The sequence below is a fragment of the Pristiophorus japonicus genome, chromosome 15, assembly GCF_044704955.1.
Source record: "Pristiophorus japonicus isolate sPriJap1 chromosome 15, sPriJap1.hap1, whole genome shotgun sequence".
Classification (NCBI taxonomy): Eukaryota; Metazoa; Chordata; class Chondrichthyes; family Pristiophoridae; genus Pristiophorus; species Pristiophorus japonicus.
The window spans coordinates 12,053,057-12,073,289 of NC_091991.1; the positions used below are offsets into that span (position 1 = coordinate 12,053,057).

The following is a 20,233-nucleotide window of genomic DNA, read 5'->3' on the forward strand; positions in this document are numbered from 1 at the left end:
ACTCTGGATCAGTTCCTATGGAGTGGAGGGTAGCCAATGTAACCCCACTTTTTAAAAAAGGAGGGAGAGAGAAAACAGGGAATTACAGACCGGTCAGCCTGACATCGGTAGTGGGTAAAATAATGGAATCAATTATTAAGGATGTCATAGCAGTGCATTTGGAAAGAGGTAATATGATAGGTCCAAGTCAGCATGGATTTGTGAAAGGGAAATCATGCTTGACAAATCTTCTGGAATTTTTTGAGGATGTTTCCAGTAGAGTGGACAATGGAGAACCAGTTGATGTGGTATATTTGGACTTTCAGAAGGCTTTCGACAAGATCCCACACAAGAGATTAATGTGAAAAGTTAAAGCACATGGGATTGGGGGTAGTGTGCTGACATGGATTGAGAACTGGTTGTCAGACAGGAAGCAAAGAGTAGGAGTAAATGGGTACTTTTCAGAATGGCAGGCAGTGACTAGTGGGGTACCGCAAGGTTCTGTGCTGGGGCCCCAGCTGTTTACACTGTACATTAATGATTTAGACGAGGGGATTAAATGTAGTATCTCCAAATTTGCGGATGACACTAAGTTGGGTGGCAGTGTGAGCTGCAAGGAGGATTCTATGAGGCTGCAGAGCGACTTGGATAGGTTAGATGAGTGGGCAAATGCATGGCAGATGAAGTATAATGTGGATAAATGTGAGGTTATCCACTTTGGTGGTAAAAACAGAGAGACAGACTATTATCTGAATGGTGACAGATTAGGAAAAGGGGAGGTGCAAAGAGACCTGGGTGTCATGGTACATCAGTCATTGAAGGTTGGCATGCAGGTACAGCAGGCGGTTAAGAAAGCAAATGGCATGTTGGCCTTCATAGCGAGGGGATTTGAGTACAAGGGCAGGGAGGTGTTGCTACAATTGTACAGGGCCTTGGTGAGGCCACACCTGGAGTATTGTGTACAGTTTTTGTCTCCTAACCTGAGGAAGGACATTCTTGCTATTGAGGGAGTGCAGCGAAGGTTCACCAGACTGATTCCCGGGATGGTGGGACTGACCTATCAAGAAAGACTGGATCAACTGGGCTTGTATTCACTGGAGTTCAGAAGAATGAGAGGGGACCTCATAGAAACGTTTAAAATTCTGACAGGGTTAGACAGGTTAGATGCAGGAAGAATGTTCCCAATGTTGGGGAAGTCCAGAACCAGGGGACACAGTCTAAGGATAAGGGGGAAGCCATTTAGGACCGAGATGAGGAGGAATTTCTTCACCCAGAGAGAGTGGTGAACCTGTGGAATTCTCTACCACAGAAAGTTGTTGAGGCCAATTCACTAAATATATTCAAAAAGGAGTTAGATGAAGTCCTTACTACTAGGGGAATCAAGGGGTATGGTGAGAAAGCAGGAATGGGGTACTGAAGTTGCATGTTCAGCCATGAACTCATTGAATGGCGGTGCAGGCTAGAAGGGCCGAATGGCCTACTCCTGCACCTATTTTCTATGTTTCTATTTTCCAGTTTTTCCAGTGAGATTTCCGTCAATCTGCTCACTTTTTGAAACCTGCTTTACAAGTTTTGTGAGGTTTGGAGAAACGCCTCAGTCTGAACCCTCGGGGACAATGTGACGAATTTAGCCCCACTCGCCCAGCCTGAGCCGGGACAGTGACTCGGCCTTGGCCCTCGCTGGACCATGCACAGCCGCTCACTGAAAGTGAAAATACACCGCCAGCTTTTGCCTGTTGCCTTGTTGTGATTAAGCCGCTTGCAACGATGTGGCGTGAAGCAGTTTCGAATACAGCTCATTGCGAAAACATGGTGGCTTCCTAGAATGATTGAGACGCGTCATTGGGGAAAATTCCCCAAGGGGTCACTTTCCACCTCGAATAGAATGATAGAATCTCACAGTGCAGGAGGAGGCCATTCGGCCTATCGTGCCCGTGCTGGTTCTGTGAAAGAGCGATCCGATTAATCCCACTCCCCCTGCTCTTTCCCCACAGCCCCTACACATGTTTCCTTTCCAAGTATTTATCCAATTCCCTTCTGAAAGTTACTATTGAATCTGCTCCCACCGCCCTTTCAGGCAGCGCGTTCCAGATCATAACAACTCGCTGCGTAAAAACATTCTCCTCATTTCCTCCTCTGGTTCTTTTGCCAGTCACCTTCAATCAGTGTCCCCTGGTTACCGACCCTCCTGCCAGTGGGAACAGTTTCTCCTTAGTTACTCTGATCAAAACCCTTTTTGATTTTGAGCACCTCAAATAAATCGCCCCAATCGAACCACCGCATAATTTTGCAGGCCTCGATTGGGTGATCCCTCTGCGTCTCTGTCAGAGTGAGGAGGCCAATCCTGCTCCCCTCCGCTCCAAACGACACACACGTATATAACATCAACCCATGAGTCACGATCGCCGTGGGCCAGAGCGAGTCTCAGCATGTGGTGGTGTGTGCTCAGGTAATGCGGGACAAGCTCACTGTGTACATTTACAGATCGGGGACACCTGCAGCATTACCCAACCGTGAAGGAGGCGTTGTTTATTAAGCCTGTGCAACTCTGACAGACTGTACAGGATACAACTGCAAAAATGCCTATTCATCTCTTAACACCAAAAACAAACACCCAACTCCAGCTTTGGAGGCTCGGAAAATACATCGACTTAAATATTATTCCCCGCTTATACAACCCCTCTTGCAACCCCCCCCCAAAATAATCCCATCGGAAAAAAAACGCAAGCTTAAAAAAAATAGGAAATGTCTCGTTGAACGAGAGTGGGGATGTCAGCGATCTTTACACAGTGTCAGAGGGAAGGGTCTCGGCACCAACCCCTCCTGCTCAGAATTGCTACTGTCACCCGTCAGCCTGCCGCCAGACACGGGGGCCAGGAATTGGATCGCGTTGTGCCTGTTTTACAAGCGTCCGAGAGGCCAATATTGATGTTGCGGGATTTGTCACAGATGCTGTACTTGGTTCGGGGATTCCTAACGCAACTATTGTAGTCGTGGACATTGATCATAATATTACAACGGGCAACTTTGGTGATACCCACCGATTGCTTGTACCAGGGGCCGACAACATAACGGTTGTTGCACAAGGTTACGTGCCTGAGACATTGAGGTGGTTGAGAGCCCAGCCACGCAATGTAATTTCACGCTTCAACCTCTGATATGTGCGCCGCCCGCCATATTGGCCAAGGCTCCTCCGGGGCGCGCAGCCGAGCGAGGCGATTGGCGCCTTTCATGTTTGCGAATTGGCGGCCTAACGCCCGCTGAGGCACCCTTTGCGAAATGCGTTGGCGGCTGATCTCACAATCCTCAGCCGTTCAGCAACCGATCCAGCGGTCAGTCCTTACAGGTTCATCGGACACCGTCACTGGAAAGAGCTGGATCACTTTTTTTTTTTAATACTTATCTTGTTGGGATTAACTTATGTTTGCCAGCCCCCACATGTCCCCTCCCCTCCCGCCTGAATCGTGGCACGATCCACTTTCGCGGCCGTCGACACTTACAGTACAGGAGGCCATTCGGCCCATCCTGCTTGAACCGGCTCAGTGAAAGAGCAATCCCATTGTTCCCACTCCCCACATCTTATAGTTTTCTATTTCAAATGGCAGCACCTCCCAAACCCGCGACCTCCACCACCTAGAAGGACAAGGGCAGCAGGCGCATGGGAACACCACCACCTTCACGTTCCCCTCCCAGTCACACACCATCCCGACTTGGAAATATATCGTCTGTTCCTTCATCGTCGCTGGGTCAAAATCCTGGAACTCCCGCCCTGACAGCACCTTCACCGCACGGACTGCAGCGGTTCAAGAAGGCGGCTCACCACCACCTTCTCAAGGGGCAATTAGGGATGGGCAATAAATGCCGGCCTTGCCAGCGACGCCCACATTCCGAGAATGAAAGACAACTTCCTCATTGAAGACTAATTGCTAAAAAATGTAAATACAGTAAATTTGCATATTCTAAAAGGCATAGGCATTCGCGAAAATTCTAACTCGGTCGATGCTAGCTGAGTATCACTAACAGTTTGACAAGACATGTTCTAAATCGCTACATCATGCCTCCAAAGCAGGGTGAGGACAGACACTGCTGGAGCCATGGATACTCTTCGTATACAATGTCCTGTACAATAATGGTCCTTGCTCTCCTCCTCCCGGAAGGTGTTGACCAGTTGCTGGAGTGCCAATCCATTGTCACTGGTTGCCTAGATGGCGAGTGTTAGCAGGATATGCGACAGTAGGGCCATGCACGCAGTCAGGATTTACTGAGCTGTGGCTGATTTTCTAGTCCAAGGGGCGTGAAGACCAGGACAGTGGGAGGTCAGCTCACTCAGCGCAGACCAGAACTTGGGATCATCCTGGTCGGTGTGGCCCTGAGACTCAGTGTGGATAAAGCTACCGAGCCATTGCGGGAATTCCACAGAATGGAGATTTATACACCCGACATCCAACTTCCTCATTAAAGCCTCCTTGTGTCCATTTGGATGGCATAGTCTATCTGGGCAGAGTCTAACTGGGCACAGTCTATCTGGGCAGAGTCCGTCTCAGATAGATACGATCCGCTCGCGGGCCGCATGGTATGCCTTGGTCGTCCGGTTATTGATGAAATCTGTCTTTGTGAATCCAGCCTTCAAATAAAACAGAAAAAACATTTCACAATAACCGATGGACAGCGCCTTTCACGACCACTGGACGTCCCAAAGCGCTTTACGGCCAATTATACTTTTTGGAATGAGTCACGGTTGGAATGTAGGAAATGCAGCAGCCAATTTGTGCACAGCAAGCTCCCACAAACAACAACATGATAATGACCAGATCATCTGTTTTAATGATGTTGGTTGAGGGATAAATATTGGGCAGGACACTGGGGAGAATGCCCCTGCTCTTCTTCGAAATAGTGCCACGGGATCTTGGACATCCCCCCCCCGAGAGGGCAGACGAGGCCTCGGTTTAACGTCTCATCCAAAAGACTGCACGACCGACAGTGCGGCACTCCCTCAGTACTGCCCCTCCGACAGTGCAGTGCTCCCTCAGTACTGCGCTCCCTCAGTACTGCGCTCCCTCAGTACTGGGACAATTTTCCCCTTTGGTGCAGAGAGGAAAGGTGGGAGGGAGAAATTTAGCTGGGGGCGGGTTTGTCAGCCAGGAATCGATGGGGATAGGGCGGTAAAGTCTTTACGTAGCTATTTTATCTGCGCGCCCGTCCCATGCCCTTGGGCGGGGTGGGTTAAAACTCCCCCCACAACAGAGCCATTAACCTATAGGGAAGGAGAATGTGCTCGGTTATTGTAGTTGGCCTTGTTTGTGAGGCGGAGGGTTGGCGAGGCAGTGCCGAGGGATATTAAGAGTCAATCGCACAGAGTGGGACTGGAGTCACGTGTAGGCCCAGCCTGGGTAAGGACGGCAGGATTTTCTTCTCTCAAGGCCATTCGGGAACCAGTTGGGTTTTTACGACAATCCAGCAGCTTTCATGGTCACTTTCCCCGGAGCTAAGCCGCAAATCACCCGGTTTATTGAATTCAATGGCATGGTGAGATTTTAACCTGCTGGCCCCGACATTCCCCCGGAGTGGGTCGGGGGGGGGGGGTCCGCTGATCTCTTGCTGTAATTTTGGGGTGCCCCCTCCCAGGAAAACAAGGGAGACCTGGTCCAGCTGGACTTTCCTGGTTCACTCCGAACCTCTGTCTTCCCCTCACAAGGCAAAGGACAGCCACGGGTTGGGGTAGAGAGGCGGAGAGGTTTAGGGAGGGAATTTAACCGATAAGGAGTTAAAGGGAGCGGGGCAGGGAAGTGGACCCGAGTCCATGATCGGATCAGACATGATCGTATTAAACGGCGGAGCTGGCTCGAGGGGCCATACGGCCTACTCCTGCTCCTATTTCTTATTCATTCCGGAGTTTGGGGCCCCGGTGGCTGAAGACACTGCTGCCAATGGCTGGGTGATGAAATCGGGGGATGCACAAGAGGCCAGAATTGGAGGAGCGCAGAGATCTCCGTGGGAGAGAGGGGGGAGGAGGGGCTGGTGGAGATGACAGAAATAGGGAGGGGCGCGTCCATGGAGGAATTTGAACCCAAGGATGAGAATGATTTAAATTGACACTCACAAGCGCAATGGGTTCCCTGAGCCCAAGAGTTGCTGTGTAACGGGGCACCCGACTGGATCCGACTAGCGGTGTGACACGACCTTGGGGTCTTCCCTTAGAGGTCAGCTCAGGGTTGGCCGCTGGATTGGGACAACGCAACATTAGCACCTCACCCCAACACTCGGCGCTACCCAAATAATCCCAGGACAGTTGGACAATGCACCTTTTTATAAGCACCATGAAGTTCCCGGTGCAGCCACAAACTGTACAGCATGTTGGAGGCAGCCTTCGCGGCACTGTTGGGAACAGTACTGGAAAACAAGAGCACAGAATTATCGTCTCCGCGCATTTGTTACAGCCTGACTAACAGACACAGAATTTACAGCACAGAAACTGCCTATTCGGCCCAACTGGACTATCCCGGTGTGTGTGCTCCAGACGCGCCTCCTCCCACTCCCACCCTGACCCCCCCCCCCCCCCACTCTTCGTCTCACCCCATCAACATTTCGCCGCACCATGTGCCTTCTCTCGCCTCCATCTCTGCAACCTTCCCTTCCTCTCTAAAGTTCCTATTTGACCGAGTTCTTTGATGAAGTAACGGAGAGGGTCGATGAGGGTAGTGCGGTGGATGTTGTGTTCATGGACTTTCAAAAGGCTTTTTGACAAAGTATCACATAATAGACCCCAGCATCGAAGCACTGACCACACTCGACCAGCTCAGTTGGGCGAGCCACATTGTTCGCATGCCCAACACGAGACTCCCAAAGCAAGCACTCTACTCGGAACTCGTACACGGCAGGCGAGCTCCAGTTGGGCAGAGGAAATGTTTCAAGGACACCCTTAAAGCCTCCCTGATAAAATGCAACATCCCCACCGACACCTGGGAGTCCTTGGCCAAAGGTTGCCCTAAGTGGAGGAAGTGCATCCGGGAGGGCGCTGAGCACCTCGAGTCTCGTCGCCGAGAGCATGCAGAAATCAAGCGCAGGCAGCGGAAGGAGCATGCAGCAAACCAGACTCACCACCCACCCTTTCCTCCAATGACTGTCACAGGTGGGACAGACAGAGATTGTAATTCCCGTATTGGACTGTACAGCCACCTGAGAACTCACTTTTAGAGTGGAAACAAGGCTTCCTCGATTCCAAGGGACAGCCTATGATGATGATGACATAATAGAATGATTTAAGAAAGAAAGACTTGCAATTATACACCAGACGTCTCAAAGCGCTTTACAGCCAATGACGTACTTTTGGAGTGTAGTCACTGTTGTAATGTGGGAAACGCGGCACACAGTAAGCTCCCAGAAATAGCAATGTGATAATCACCAGATAATCTCTTTTTGTTAAGTTGATTGAGGGATAAATAATGGCCCCAGGTCACCGGGGAGCACTCCCGTGTTCTTGTTCAAAATAGTGCCCTGGGATCTTTTACGTCCATCTGAGAGAGGAGACGGGATTAAAGCCCATGGGATTAAAAAGACAGTGGCAGTGTGGATATAAATTTGGCTAAGGGACAGAAAGCTGAGAGTAGTGGTGAACAATTGTTTTCCAGACTGGAGGGAGGGATACAGTGCTGTCCCCCAGGGGTCACTATTAGGACCATCATCTTTTTGATATATATTAATGACCTGGACTTGGGTACACAGGGCATAATTTCAGAGTTTGTTGATGATACAAAACTCGGAAATGTAATAAATAATGAGGATAGTAACAGACTTGAGGAGGACATCGACAGTCTGGTGACATGGGCAGGCACATGGCAGATGCAATTTAACGCAGAGAAATGTGAAGTGATACTTAAGGGGGTGCAGGAACAGAGACCTGAGGGTGTATGTACACAAATCTTTGAAGGTGGCAGGGTAAGTTGAGAAGGCGGTTAAAATAGCATCCGGGATCCTGGGCTTTATTAAGAATGGCACAGAGTACAAAAGCAAGGAAGTTATGCTTTTCCGTATATATTAATGACCCGGATTTGCGTATATTTTCAAAGTTTGCAGATGCCACAAAGCTTGGAGTGTTCAAAATGACGAGGGGCTTTGATCGAGTAACTAAGGAGAAACTGTTTCCAGTGGCAGGAGGGTCGGTAACCAGAGGACGCAGATTGAAGGCGATTCGCAAAAGAACCAGAGGGCGAGAGGAGAATGTGTTTACGCAGCGAGTTGTGATCTGGAACGCGCTGCCTGAAAGGTCGGTGGGAGCAGATTCAATAGTAACTTTCAAAAGTGAATTGGATAAATACTTGAAACAGAAACATTTGCAGGGCTGTGGGGAAAGGGGGAGTGGGGGGGAGGGGGAGTGGGACTAATTGGATCGCTCTTTCAAAGAGCCGGCACAGGCATGATGGGCCGAATGGTCTCCTGCGCTGTTTGATTCTACGATTCCATCGCTGAGAGTTTTTTTATACCTTGGACTGGGTGCAGCGCCCACTGATCGGGGGATGGGCTTTAATCGGCTATCCCGCCCGTTGCCTGCATTCGGGGTGTGGGGAGGGATGGCGGGGTTTCATAGAAACATAGAAAATAGGAGCAGTAGTAGGCCATTCAGCATTTCGAGTATGATCATGGCTGATCCTCTATTTCAACACCATATTCCCGCTATTTCCCCATACCCCTTGATGCCTTTTGTTTCTAGAAATCTATCTATCTCCCTCTTAAATATATTCAGTGACTTGGCCTCCACAGCCTTCTGTGGTAGAGAATTCCACAGGTTCACCACCCTCTGAGTGAAAAAATTTCTCCTCATCTCAGTCCTAAATTTCCTACCCTGTATCCTGAGACTGTGACCCCTTGTTCTAGACTTCCCAGCCAGGAGAAACATCCTCCCCGCATCCAGTCTGTCCAACCCCGTCAGAGTTTTATTCGTTTCAATGAGATCCCCTCTCATTCTTCTAAACTCTAGTGAATACAGGCCGAGTCAACCAATCTCTCCTCATACGACAGTCCTGCCATCCCAGGAATCAGTCTGGTTGCTAGTCAAAAAAGACCCAGGTCCATTGAGCTCACCTTGTCTCAGCCTGGGAGTCACATGATACAACGATAATGGGGTTGTTGACCAATCACAGCGATCACTCTCTATCGAGGAGTCTACAACAGACCCAGACATGAGGCGAGGAAAACCCCCAGTGGGGGAGAGCTTCGGGAACCACAGGTCCAACGTCCCCTGTTCTCCCCGAGCTCGCTGCACTCACCACGCGGCACGTCACAAAATTCTCGTTTAACTGTGTCCCAAAGAGCCGGCACAGGCACGATGGGCCGAATGGCCTCCTGTGTGATGTTGTTCTATGACTCTAGTAGGCCAAGAGTTTCCAGCAGGAATGGCCCCACGTGGGGCTCTGGAGAGGCCGTCTCTCCCGGCCAATTCAGCCCAGCACCAACCTGCTGGAGAACTCGGCCCTGACCAGGGCATTCAGCGAGTCTCGGTAAACCAATAGCCGGCGATTCCCGTTAGTAGCTGGCGGGAATCCTGCCGGAAGCTCATTGCAGGCAACGGGAATGAAGATCAAAAGAGATGTAAAAACAGTTGAACTGCCAATTGGCTATGGCTGGCTTTACACCATCGGACCAGGCAAAGTGACCCCAAGTGTCGGGGGGGTGTGGGACACACGTTCAACGTTAGGACCTGTGTAGGCCCCTGTGCCACGCCGGATCACCGTCTCTCACCCCGCGCCGTCTCCCATTACCGCCACTCACCGCTCACTGTTGCTGATGCCGACAACTTTACTCAAGCCTCCATTCTGCACGAAATTGCGGGCACTTTGCACGTTGCTTTGGATCAGGTTGTTGAGCACGTGGCAGTTGTAAGTGACCGCCTCATTGGGCAGCGGACTATCCTTGTTGGTCTCGGGGAGGATCGCGATCAGATCAGGCATGATCAGGGTAGCTGGGGGCAGGAAAAGAGAAAAAGTTAACTATCCCAGCAATAAAACACCATGGCCGGGAAATTCCTTCTCCCCTTCCCGCTCCCGTTCCTGCTCCACTCTAGCTCCCAGTCCCCTTCACGTTCCTGCTCCCGCTCCTAGTACCGGTCCCTTCCCTCTCCTGGTCCTTCTCCCGCTCCCAGTACCGGTCCCCTTCCCATTCCCGTGCCTGATCCCGTTCCCCTTCCCAGTCCTGCTCCCGCTCACGGTCCTGTACCCGCTCCAGTTTCTGCTCCTAGTCCTTCTCGTGGTCCCCTTCCCGCTCCCGTTCCCAGTCAGGCAACTTCTGACTCATTGGCCGAGCAACTGGATCCCATCGTGCGCCTCGGGGTCCAACATGATGGGCGACGCACGCCGGTTCATTGCGTGCCGGGAGCGCGTCGGCCGCCATTTTGGTTAGGGCTCCTCGGTAGGCGCCCGGGACACCCGCCTGAATCTGGCCCTTGGCATGGGCGCCAGGCAGGGGGGGGGGCCCCACCCTTGGCTCAGACCCCTCGGCGAGGTCGGACTGCCCGAACCGACAGCGGTCCCACTCACCAAGCTCATCGTGCACCTTGGTGTTCCGCGACATGTTCCTCACCAACGAGACCGCGGCTTTCTGCACGGCAACTTCTTTGGAGTACAGCATCCGCCGGATGTGCTGCAGCCCGTTCTCCTTCGACGTGATGGTCTCGGAAATGGTGTGTCCCATCTATTAACCAAACACCCTGCATTAAACCCCCAGACCTCGGGCACATCGCTTAACAAAATGCTTCACCTGGGAAAACATCCACAGCTCTCTGCCAGGGTAGGTACAAACTTCCGGAAATCACAGAGTAAAATAAATAAAACATTTCGGGGTAAGTTTCACCTGACGACAACTTGCTCGATAATAATATCTGTAATGTAACAGTATTTAATATCAGAACTGTATAAGACACTAGTTAGCTCACAGCTGGAGTACTGCGCGCAGTTCTGGTCACCACATTACAGGAAGGATGTGAGTGCACGAGAGAGGGTGCAGAGGAGATTTACGAGGATGTTGCCAGGACTGGAGAATTTTGGCAATGAGGAAAGATTGGATAGGCTGGGGTTGTGTTCCTTGGAACAGAGGAGGCTGAGGGGAGATTTAATTGAGATGTATAAAATTGAGGGGCCTAGATATCCATCGCATGCCCAGGAACAGTTCGGTCTGCTCTCCCCACCCACAGTGTAAAACGTGTATGTGTTGTGTGATGTGTGATGTGCTGACGCCGATCCTCCTTATTCTTGCTCGACAGGGTCGATTCAGAGAGGATGTTTCCCCTCGTGGAGGAATCTAGCACTAGGGGCATAGTTTCAGAATAAGGGGCCGCCCATTTAAAACGGGGATGAGGAGGAATTTCTTCTCTCAGAGGGTTGTAAATCTTTGGAATTCTCTGCCCCAGAGAGCTGTGGAGGCTGGGTACTTCAATATGTTTAAGGTGGAGCTAGACTGATTTTTGAATGATAAGGGAGTCAAAGGTTATGGGGAGCGAGCAGGGAAGTGGAGTTGAGGCCAAGATCAGAACAGCCATGATCTTATTGAATGGCGGAGCAGGCCCGAGGGGCCAAATGATCTACTCCTGCTCCTATTTATTATATTCTCATGTTCCAGCTACTCTTGCTGTTCCTTATCCCAGCCACCATTGCAGGGTTTGATCTTACAGGGCCATTGCTGGCGGTGAGGTTTTGCAGGGCCCCGAGGGAGGCCTCCTGGGTGTAGTTCCTGGTGCTCCGTGCGACAAGCGAGAGATACATCCTGACGACCAAGCTGTGCCACAGCCACTCCACACCCCGGGGGTTCCTCTTCTCCTCGATACACGGAATGTTGATCGCTCCCTGCTGCTGGAGGAAGATAGAGAAGCACTCAATTAGTCCGCCAGGAATCCCCTCCCCCCCCACACACCATTGCAAATGGTGGAAACACAATCGACGAATCGAGGTTCAATATCAGGAAGCAAATGAGCGAAGTGGGTGGTTTTAACGCTCCCCGATTGGTGGGAAAGGAGGAGTCATGTTTAACAAATTTGCTGGAATTTTTTGAGGATGTAATGAACAGGGTGGATAAAGGGGAACCAGTGGATGTGGTGTATTTAGATTTCCAGAAGGCATTTGGTACGGCGCCACATAAAAGGTTACTGCACAAGATAAAAGCTCACGGGGTTGGGGGTAATATATTAGCATGGATAGAGGATTGGCTAACTAACAGAAAACAGAGAGTCGGGATAAATGGTTCATTCTCTGGTTGGCAACCAGTAACTAGTGGGGTGCCGCAGGGATCAGTGCTGGGACCCCAACTATTTACAATCTATATTAACGACTTGGAAGAAGGGACTGAGTGTAACGTAGCCAAGTTTGCTGACGATACAAAGATGGGAGGAAAAGCAATGTGTGAGGAGAACACAAAAAATCTGCAAAAGGACACAGGCTAAGTGAGTGGGTAAAAATTTGGCAGATGGGAGTCTAATGTTGGAAAGTGTGGGGTCATGCACTTTGGCAGAAAAAAATCAAAGAGTAAGTTATTATTTAAATGGAGAAAAAATGCAAAGTGCTGCAGTACAGCGGGACCTGGGGGGGTACTTGTGCATGAAACACAAAAGGATAGTATGCAGGTACAGCAAGTGATCAGGAAGGCCAATGGAATCTTGGCCTTTATTGCAAAGGGGATGGAAGATAAAAGCAGGGAAGCCTTGCTACAGTTATACAGGGTATTGGTGAGGCCACACCTGGAATACTGCGTGCAGTTTTGGTTTCCATATTTACGAAAGGATATACTTGCTTTGGAGGCAATTCAGAGAAGGTTCAAAAGGTTGATTCCGGAGATGAGGGGGTTGACTTATGAGGAAAGGTTGAGTAGGTTGGGCCTCTACTCATTGGAAATCTGAAAAATGAGAGGTGATCTTATCGAAACGTATAAGATTATGAGGGGGCTTGACAAGGTGGATGCAGAGAGGATGTTTCCACTGATGGGGGAGACTAGAACTAGAGGGCATGATCTTAGAATAAGTGGCCGCCCATTTAAAACAGAGATGAGGAGAAATTTCTTCTCTCAGAGGGATTCACTGCCTCAGAGAGCTGTGGAAGCTGGGTCATTGAATATATTTAAGACAGAAATAGACGGTTTCTTAACCGATAAGGGATTAAGGGGTTATGGAGAGCGGGCAGGGAAGTGGAGCTGAGTCCATGATCTGATCAGTCATGATCGTATTAAATGGCGGAGCAGGCTCGAGGGGCTGTATGGTCTACTCCTGCTCCTATTTCTTATGTTCTTATTAAACTAGGCGGGTTTTCCGCTCCCACTCCCCATTTTAACCGGTGGATCGGGGTAGCCCCTGGCGGGAGCCTTATTAATAAATGCAAATTGGGGGGGTGGGGTCCTGTGACATTTGTGGTTTAACCCGTGCACGAGTGAGGTGCCCCCCCCCCCCCCCCCCAATGACCCCCCCCACCACACCACATCCCTCCCACCACCCCGCCCCATCCGAGCAGCCAGCTGGCGGTATTTCCAGTGAGGATGGCTTTGCCGGGGATTCCCGCGCAGGAGTGCGGTCCGCTTGCCATCGGGAGGTTATACTGCCTGCGTGGACTGCCTGTGGGATCCCGTGCTTCCTGTGCACAAGCTCCGATTCCCCTGAAGGTGCTGACCCCCACGAAGGCAAAGCTAGCTCGCACCCAGTGGGGTGGTGGTGGGGGGTGGGTGCGGCAAGCCATGCCTGAGCGAGGAGGGGGAGTCGGAGAATTGACGCTAGTCTCGTAGGCCTACCTGGGACCTGTGCTGAGAACCCTCGCCTGGTGCACTAGGTACGTTTACCCGCGTTATCATGCCACACAGACCTGTGGCCCTCTGGAAACTCACTCCGAGTGGTCACGGAGCACAGGAGCCATCACAACCCAGCCCGGTACGGTCCTCATCGTTGTGTTCTCATTCCCAGGATGTGGGCGTCGCCAGGGAGACTGGCATTTATTACCCATCGCCCAGCTGCCCCGAGAAGGTGGTGGTGAACTGTCTTCACAAACTTCTGGTGCGATGGAATGGAAGGACTCTGTGAGGGCAGTTAAATCGACAACCAAATTGTTGTCCCATAAAGGCAGACGGGGCAAGGACGACATTACTGAACTGGTTGGGTTTTTAAACAACAATTCGACTGCTTCATGGTCATTTTCACCGATACCAGATTTTTAATCTGCAACATCTTCCGGTTCTGACGGAAGGGTCGCCGACCTGAAACGTTAACTCGGTTCCTCTCTCGCCACACATGCTGCCCGCCAGCCTGAGTGTTTCCAGCATTTTCTGTTTATATTCCAGATTTTTAAAATTGAATGCAAATTCTCAAACTGCCAACAGTGGGATGTGAACTCACGTTCCTTGAATCACGAATCCAGTCACATAACCACCACACTCCTGAACCCGTACCCGACGTCAACGTGCTTGGATTTGGTCAATGTTGCTCTCCCTGTCTGGGGCTGCCAAACTCTCCCACAGTTGGCAGGAATCTGGCACCTCATGGCTCGGTCAATATTCACTGCCACTGTACCAAACCGCAAGGCGAGAGTTCTGCGTGTTTCTTTAATCACAAAATTTAATGCATCTACTGTATCCTGTCTTTCGGATGAGACGTTAAACCGAGGCCCTGTCTGCTCTCTCTCAGGTGGATGTAAAAGAGTCCATGGCACTATTTCGAAGAAGAGCAGGGGAGTTATCCCCGCTGTCCTGGGGCCAATATTTATCCCTCAATCAACATCACTAAAAACTGATTATCTGGCCATTATCTCTTTTCTATTCCTGGAACCTTGCTGTGTGCAAATTTTCTGCCGCGTTTCCTACATTACAACAGTGACCGCACTTCAAAAATACTTCATTGGCTGTAAAACGCTTTGGGACATCCTGAGGTTGTGAAAGGCGCTACAGAAATGCAAATCCTATTCCGTGACCTGACTGATTTTGCCGATTTAATCTCGTGCTGCCGCCACACTCATGAATATATTTCCCTGCAATTAAAAGTTTAGAGATTGTGTGTGAAGCCACTTCACGAGATCTTCTCAAATTCGAAAACAGGCGATGAGTAGGTTGAGAGTGAGAGTCCCGGCCTACCTCTTTCAGCCTTGAACTGCGAGCTCCAAAGCAGCCTGCCGACTTCTTGTGTGCCGACGAGCTGTTTTTCCAGGCAAGGTTCTGGGAATGGTCGCCGGGCAGCTCATTTTCCAGCTGGAAGGAGAGGTTGTGCAGGATGCACATGCAGTTCTCCGTGGACTGAGAAGAAAGGAAGAAGATTTATTCCCGCCCAGTGAGGAGGACGAAGCCATTCGGGGGAGGTGATCCCCATCGCAAGTGGGTTTAACCCCCAAAAACCGGGGGCCCCTGAGGTTTCTGTCTTTATGCCACGGGTGGGGGGGGGGAGTGGAATGGGGGGACCCGATAGGGCCACCTGTCGGGTAGATCTCTGCCTCCGTTGCCTCTCTAACCTGGGCGCAGAGGTGGTGTGACAGACCAGGAGGTCCGTCGGCACGGAGTTCCACCGGACCCGTGTCTTTTTATTTCGATTCATTTACAGGGATGTGGGCGTTGCTGGCAAAGCCGGCGTTTATTGCCCATCCCTAGTCGCCCTGGTGAACCGCCGCCTTGAACCGCTGCAGTCCGTGTGGTGAAGGTGCTCCCACAGTGTTGACTTTGCCGTAGCGGTTTGGTACAACTGAGTGTCTCGCTGGGCCATTTCAGAGGCCAGTTAAGAGGCGACCACACTGCTGTGGGTCTGGAGTCACATATAGGCCCAGACCGGGTAAGGGCGGCAGATTCCTTCTCTGAAGGACATCAGTGAACCAGATGGGTTTTTAGCCATAATCTGATCCACTTTTACTGAGGCTGGCTTTTTATCTCTAGATTTTTAAAACAGTGTTCCAATTCTCAAACTGCCCTGGTGGGATTTGAGCTCACGTTCTCTGGATTATTAGTCCAGGAACCACTGACCCTTTCGGCGGGAGACCCTACCGAAGGTCCTCCAGGGGGCGAGTGTTTCGAGTGTGGTTCTGGGCCACCGTTGCAAGGTTTGGTGGTTTATTTACTGCGGACACGTTGGTTTGAAGGAACCTTTGCGCCGGTTGTTTGCCAATTGTTTATTTTGGGGCCTCCGGAGCCCGTGACCTGCCCGGGTGGAAACGCCAGGCGGAGTGTCCGGAGGAGCAGGAGGATTTGGGGAGACGGTAAACGGGGGTTCCCGAGGCATTCCCGGCGAGGGAAAGTCCGCGGGGTGGGGGGGGGGGCGAGCGACTCGCCGGAATCTCCGGGCTCGGTAACGTTCCACATCGCGCCGTGGTTCCACTGCACGTGTTGCGTTTACCTTGTCATCCTCCTGATTGTTGGCGATGGTGAACTGAATGTAGTGCACAAGCGAGTCGATCAGCCCCTCGCATTCTCTCATTTGCTTCCGACCCTCGGGACTGGCTGAACTTAGGTTCCTGTTAAAAGAGGGGGAAGTGAGCAGGAGGAGGAGGCTCAGGATACTCACAACACCCAGGAGCACACAAAGAAATCTGCACAAGACGCAATCGATTCAGGGCAGTGCCGACTCGACGCTGGACTGCTTTACCACCTGGGCCTGACCGAGAGCGAGCGGGCGGGCGCCGGGGAGTCTGAGCCCACACTGGGGGGGAGCAGTCGCTGCACATCAGTTATGATGAGGTGTGAGGGGGGCGGGTGAGGGATTAACGGGAGAGCTCGTGCAACATGTGGGGGAGGGGGTCCGAGCATTTCTGCTCCTCCTGGCCCCACAACAAACATTAAAGGGCTCACCTTCCATCCCCTTCGGCCACGCAACAACAATGTGCATTTAAATAGCGCCTTTAACATAGTAAAATATCCCAAGGTGCTTCACAGGTGAGATTAGCAAACAAAACAAGATTCTAGAACTAAGGGACATAATCTAAAAATTAGAGCCAGACCTTTTAGGAGTGATAGTTGGAAACACGTCCACACACAAAAGGTGGTAGAAGTTTGGAACTCTCTTCTGCAAACAGCTATTGATGTTAGGTCAATTGTTAATTGTAAATCTGAGATTGATTGTTAACCAAAGGTATTAAGGGTTATGGGCCAAAGGCGGGTAGATGGAGTTAGTCGCAGATCAGCCATGATCTCACGGATTGGCGGAACTGGCTCGAGGGGCTCAATGGCCTCCTGCTGTCCCCATGTTCCTAGCTCAGGAGATCCCAAAGCACTTTACAGCCAATGAAGGGCATTTGAAGTGAAGGGGAGCAGCTTAAATATCAAACTGACGGGATCGGAGAGGTACGGTGCCGGGTAAGTCACCCGGCCGCAATTAACCGGCTGCCTGATTTCCGCCAAAGCGTTTGGGTTAAAATGGCCCTCACATATTGTCCAGTGATGTCATTCTGACTACAGTGATGCCTGCACATCAGTTATGAGCCGCCACGTTCGATAAACCACAGGGGGGGGGGGGATACATCACGGGGGGGGGTGGGATACATCACGGGGTGCGGGGGGGGGGGACGATTAAAATAATTGCGTGTTTTTTTTTCATTTTCTTTGGACACTTTTGTTTATTAGTTATAAAAATATTGGAGATTGGGGAAAAGTGACAATTTACGAACTATATGCCGAGGAAGAAGTGACTGTGGTAGATGTGACCTTTATAAGTTTGTAACAAATTTAACGTTGAGAGCCAAGAGTCATCCAATCGAGTAACGAAGCGTCTTTTTACTTTCCAATTGGATATGAAATGCGGGAGGGGGCGGGGCACCGCAATGATGGACATGTCGGGCGACCAATGGCGGGAGAGGGGGCGGAGCACCGCAAGGATGGACATGTCGGGCGATCAATGGCGGGAGAGCGGGCGGGGCACTGCGATGATGGACATGTCGGGTGACCAATGGTGGGAGAGGGCGCGGAGCACCGCGATGATGGACATGTCAGGTGACCAATGGCGGGAGAGGGGGCGGGATCGGTTGGAGGCCATCGAATGAAACGTTCAGGAATACATCCACAGAGTTGGTGACAACAACAACCTGTATTTATATAGCACCTTTATTGTAGTGAAACGTCCCACGGCGCTTCACGGGAATATTATGCGATAAAGATTTGACCTGAGACCAGAGCGGGTCGGGTGCAGGGACCAAACACTGGTTTTTGGTGAATTTTGTTCCCAGTGGGTTTGCTGCTCACTAATTTTAGTCTCTCAGTTTGACAACGAGGATTGCACAGCAAGAGGGAAACAAGATCATTTAAAATGTTAGTGGCTGGGATCCAGCATTTAGCAGATAGGAATGTTGAAATGAAGCCAATTGGATTAATAATTGAGAGAGAGTGAGGAGCAGAGGTTAGCCTGCGGGGCAGAGGAACACCCAACCTTGCCACACCATCTGTGCAATGATTCCATGGAGACGGATGGAGGGGGAGGACATTTAAACAACAGCACAATACAATGGCTCTATTCTCAGACTATTTCAACAGATGGGATTGTTCAATTATTGACACAGTGAAATGCCAGGCATTTTTACATTGTCATTCACCAGCTCAGCATGGCCCAAGTCAGTGAATTTGTTTCAAACTGCAGTCCTTGGGACAGATCCTGATGGTGTGCGATAGTATGAAACTGGTGAGAGCAAAGTCAGCGGAGAGAGAGATGGGGAGAGACGGAGATTCCCCATCATCGCACAAAGTCAAAATCTACCCCAGAGTTCTTTAAATGTAGGGACGCAGAGCAGCCAATGAGATGAATGACCAATTAAACTGTTTTCACGACAGATAAACATTGGTCAACACACCGGGAGACTCTTAAACCCACCCGAGAGGGTAGTACTACCCTCCGACAGTGCAGTGCTTACTGCCCCTCCGACAGTGCAGCGCTCCCTCAGTACCGTCCCTCCGACAGTGCAGCGCTCCCTCAGTACTGCCCTTCCGACAGTGCGGTGCTCCCTCAGTACTGCCCCTCCGACAGTGCGGCGCTCCCTCAGTACTGCCCCTCCGACAACGCGGCGCTCCCTCAGTACTGTCCCTCCGACAGTGCAGCGTTCCCTCAGTACTGCCCCTCCGACAGTGCGGCGCTCCCTCAGTACTGCCCCTCCGACAGTGCGGCGCTGCCTCAGTACTGCCCCTCCGACATTGCTGCGCTCCCTCAGTACTGCCCCTCCGACAGTGCGGTGCTCCCTCAGTACTGCCCCTCCGACAGTGCGGCGCTCCCTCAGTACTGCCCCTCCGACAGTGCGGCGCTCCCTCAGTACTGCCCCTCCGACAGTGCAGCGCCCCCTCAGTACTGCCCCTCCGACAGTGCAGCGCCCCCTCAGTACTGCCCCTCCGACAGTGCAGCGCTCCCTCAGTACTGCCCCTCCGACAGTGCAGCGCCCCCTCAGTACTGCCCCTCCGACAGTGCAGCGCCCCCTCAGTACTGCCCCTCCGACAGTGCAGCGCTCCCTCAGTACTGCCCCTCCGACAGTGCAGCGCCCCCTCAGTACTGCCCCTCCGACAGTGCAGCGCTCCCTCAGTACTGCCCCTCCGACAGTGCAGCGCTCCCTCAGTACTGCCCCTCCGACAGTGCAGCGCTCTCTCAGTACTGCCCCTCCGACAGTGCTGCGCTCCCTTAGTACTGCCCCTCCGACAGTGCTGCACTCCCTCGGTGTATCTGGCTGGATTACATGTTGGAGTGGCTCAGCGTTCTGACTCAGAGGCAAGGGTGCTGCCCACTGAGCCATGGCGGACACCAGATAATAGTTGGTTGTGCACAATGGATTGCAATTGGACAACCTATCCCCTCGTCTACACAGCAGTTTGAAAATCTGTCGGTTCTGTACCCTGGTGCACACGTGACCCTGGTGTAGTGTAAGGAACACACCAGGAAATCTCCTGATCTTTGCAGATGATCAAATCTCAGCGTAGCCCATTACATAAATGACTGAATGTGATCAGGCATGTGGTGTGCATGTCTGGCTCTTTGTAATGTTTTATCCGTTGCCAATATTTATCCCTCACCGAACATCACTAAATCAGATTATCTGGGTCATTATCGCATTGCTGTTTGTGGGAGCTTGCTGTGCACAAATTGGCTGCCGCGTTTCCCACATTACAACAGTGACTACACTCCAAAAGTATTTAATTGGCTATAAAGCGTTTTCGGACAGCCTGAGGTGGTGAAAGGCGGTGTATAAATTCAAACTCTTTCTTCCTTGCCTCTCGCTGTGCTAGACTGGACGACATTGTCCTGGAGGGCAGACCGATGAGTAGGAACGAGAGTTCTCGCCCAGCAGCGGGGAGCTGT

General features: G+C 51.4%; 1 protein-coding gene across 2 annotated transcripts in view; it reads right to left on the reverse strand.

Moving 5' to 3' along the window:
* Positions 1-2,483: 2,483 nt before the first annotated feature.
* Positions 2,484-20,233, reverse strand: part of LOC139280605 (plakophilin-2-like) — an 87,284-nt gene continuing 69,534 nt past the window's right edge. Inside the window, exons 7-13 of one of the 2 annotated variants that reach the window (XM_070900154.1) lie at positions 16,307-16,424; positions 15,064-15,222; positions 11,637-11,813; positions 10,509-10,662; positions 9,745-9,934; positions 6,282-6,369; positions 2,484-4,603 (exon numbers count right to left, since the gene is read on the reverse strand). In XM_070900154.1, the coding sequence (XP_070756255.1) occupies positions 4,520-4,603; positions 6,282-6,369; positions 9,745-9,934; positions 10,509-10,662; positions 11,637-11,813; positions 15,064-15,222; positions 16,307-16,424 (970 nt within the window). In that variant the 3' untranslated portion in view covers positions 2,484-4,519. Of the gene's footprint in view, positions 4,604-6,281; positions 6,370-9,744; positions 9,935-10,508; positions 10,663-11,636; positions 11,817-15,063; positions 15,223-16,306; positions 16,425-20,233 lie in introns of both variants that reach the window. The other variant, XM_070900153.1, reaches the window with a different exon arrangement.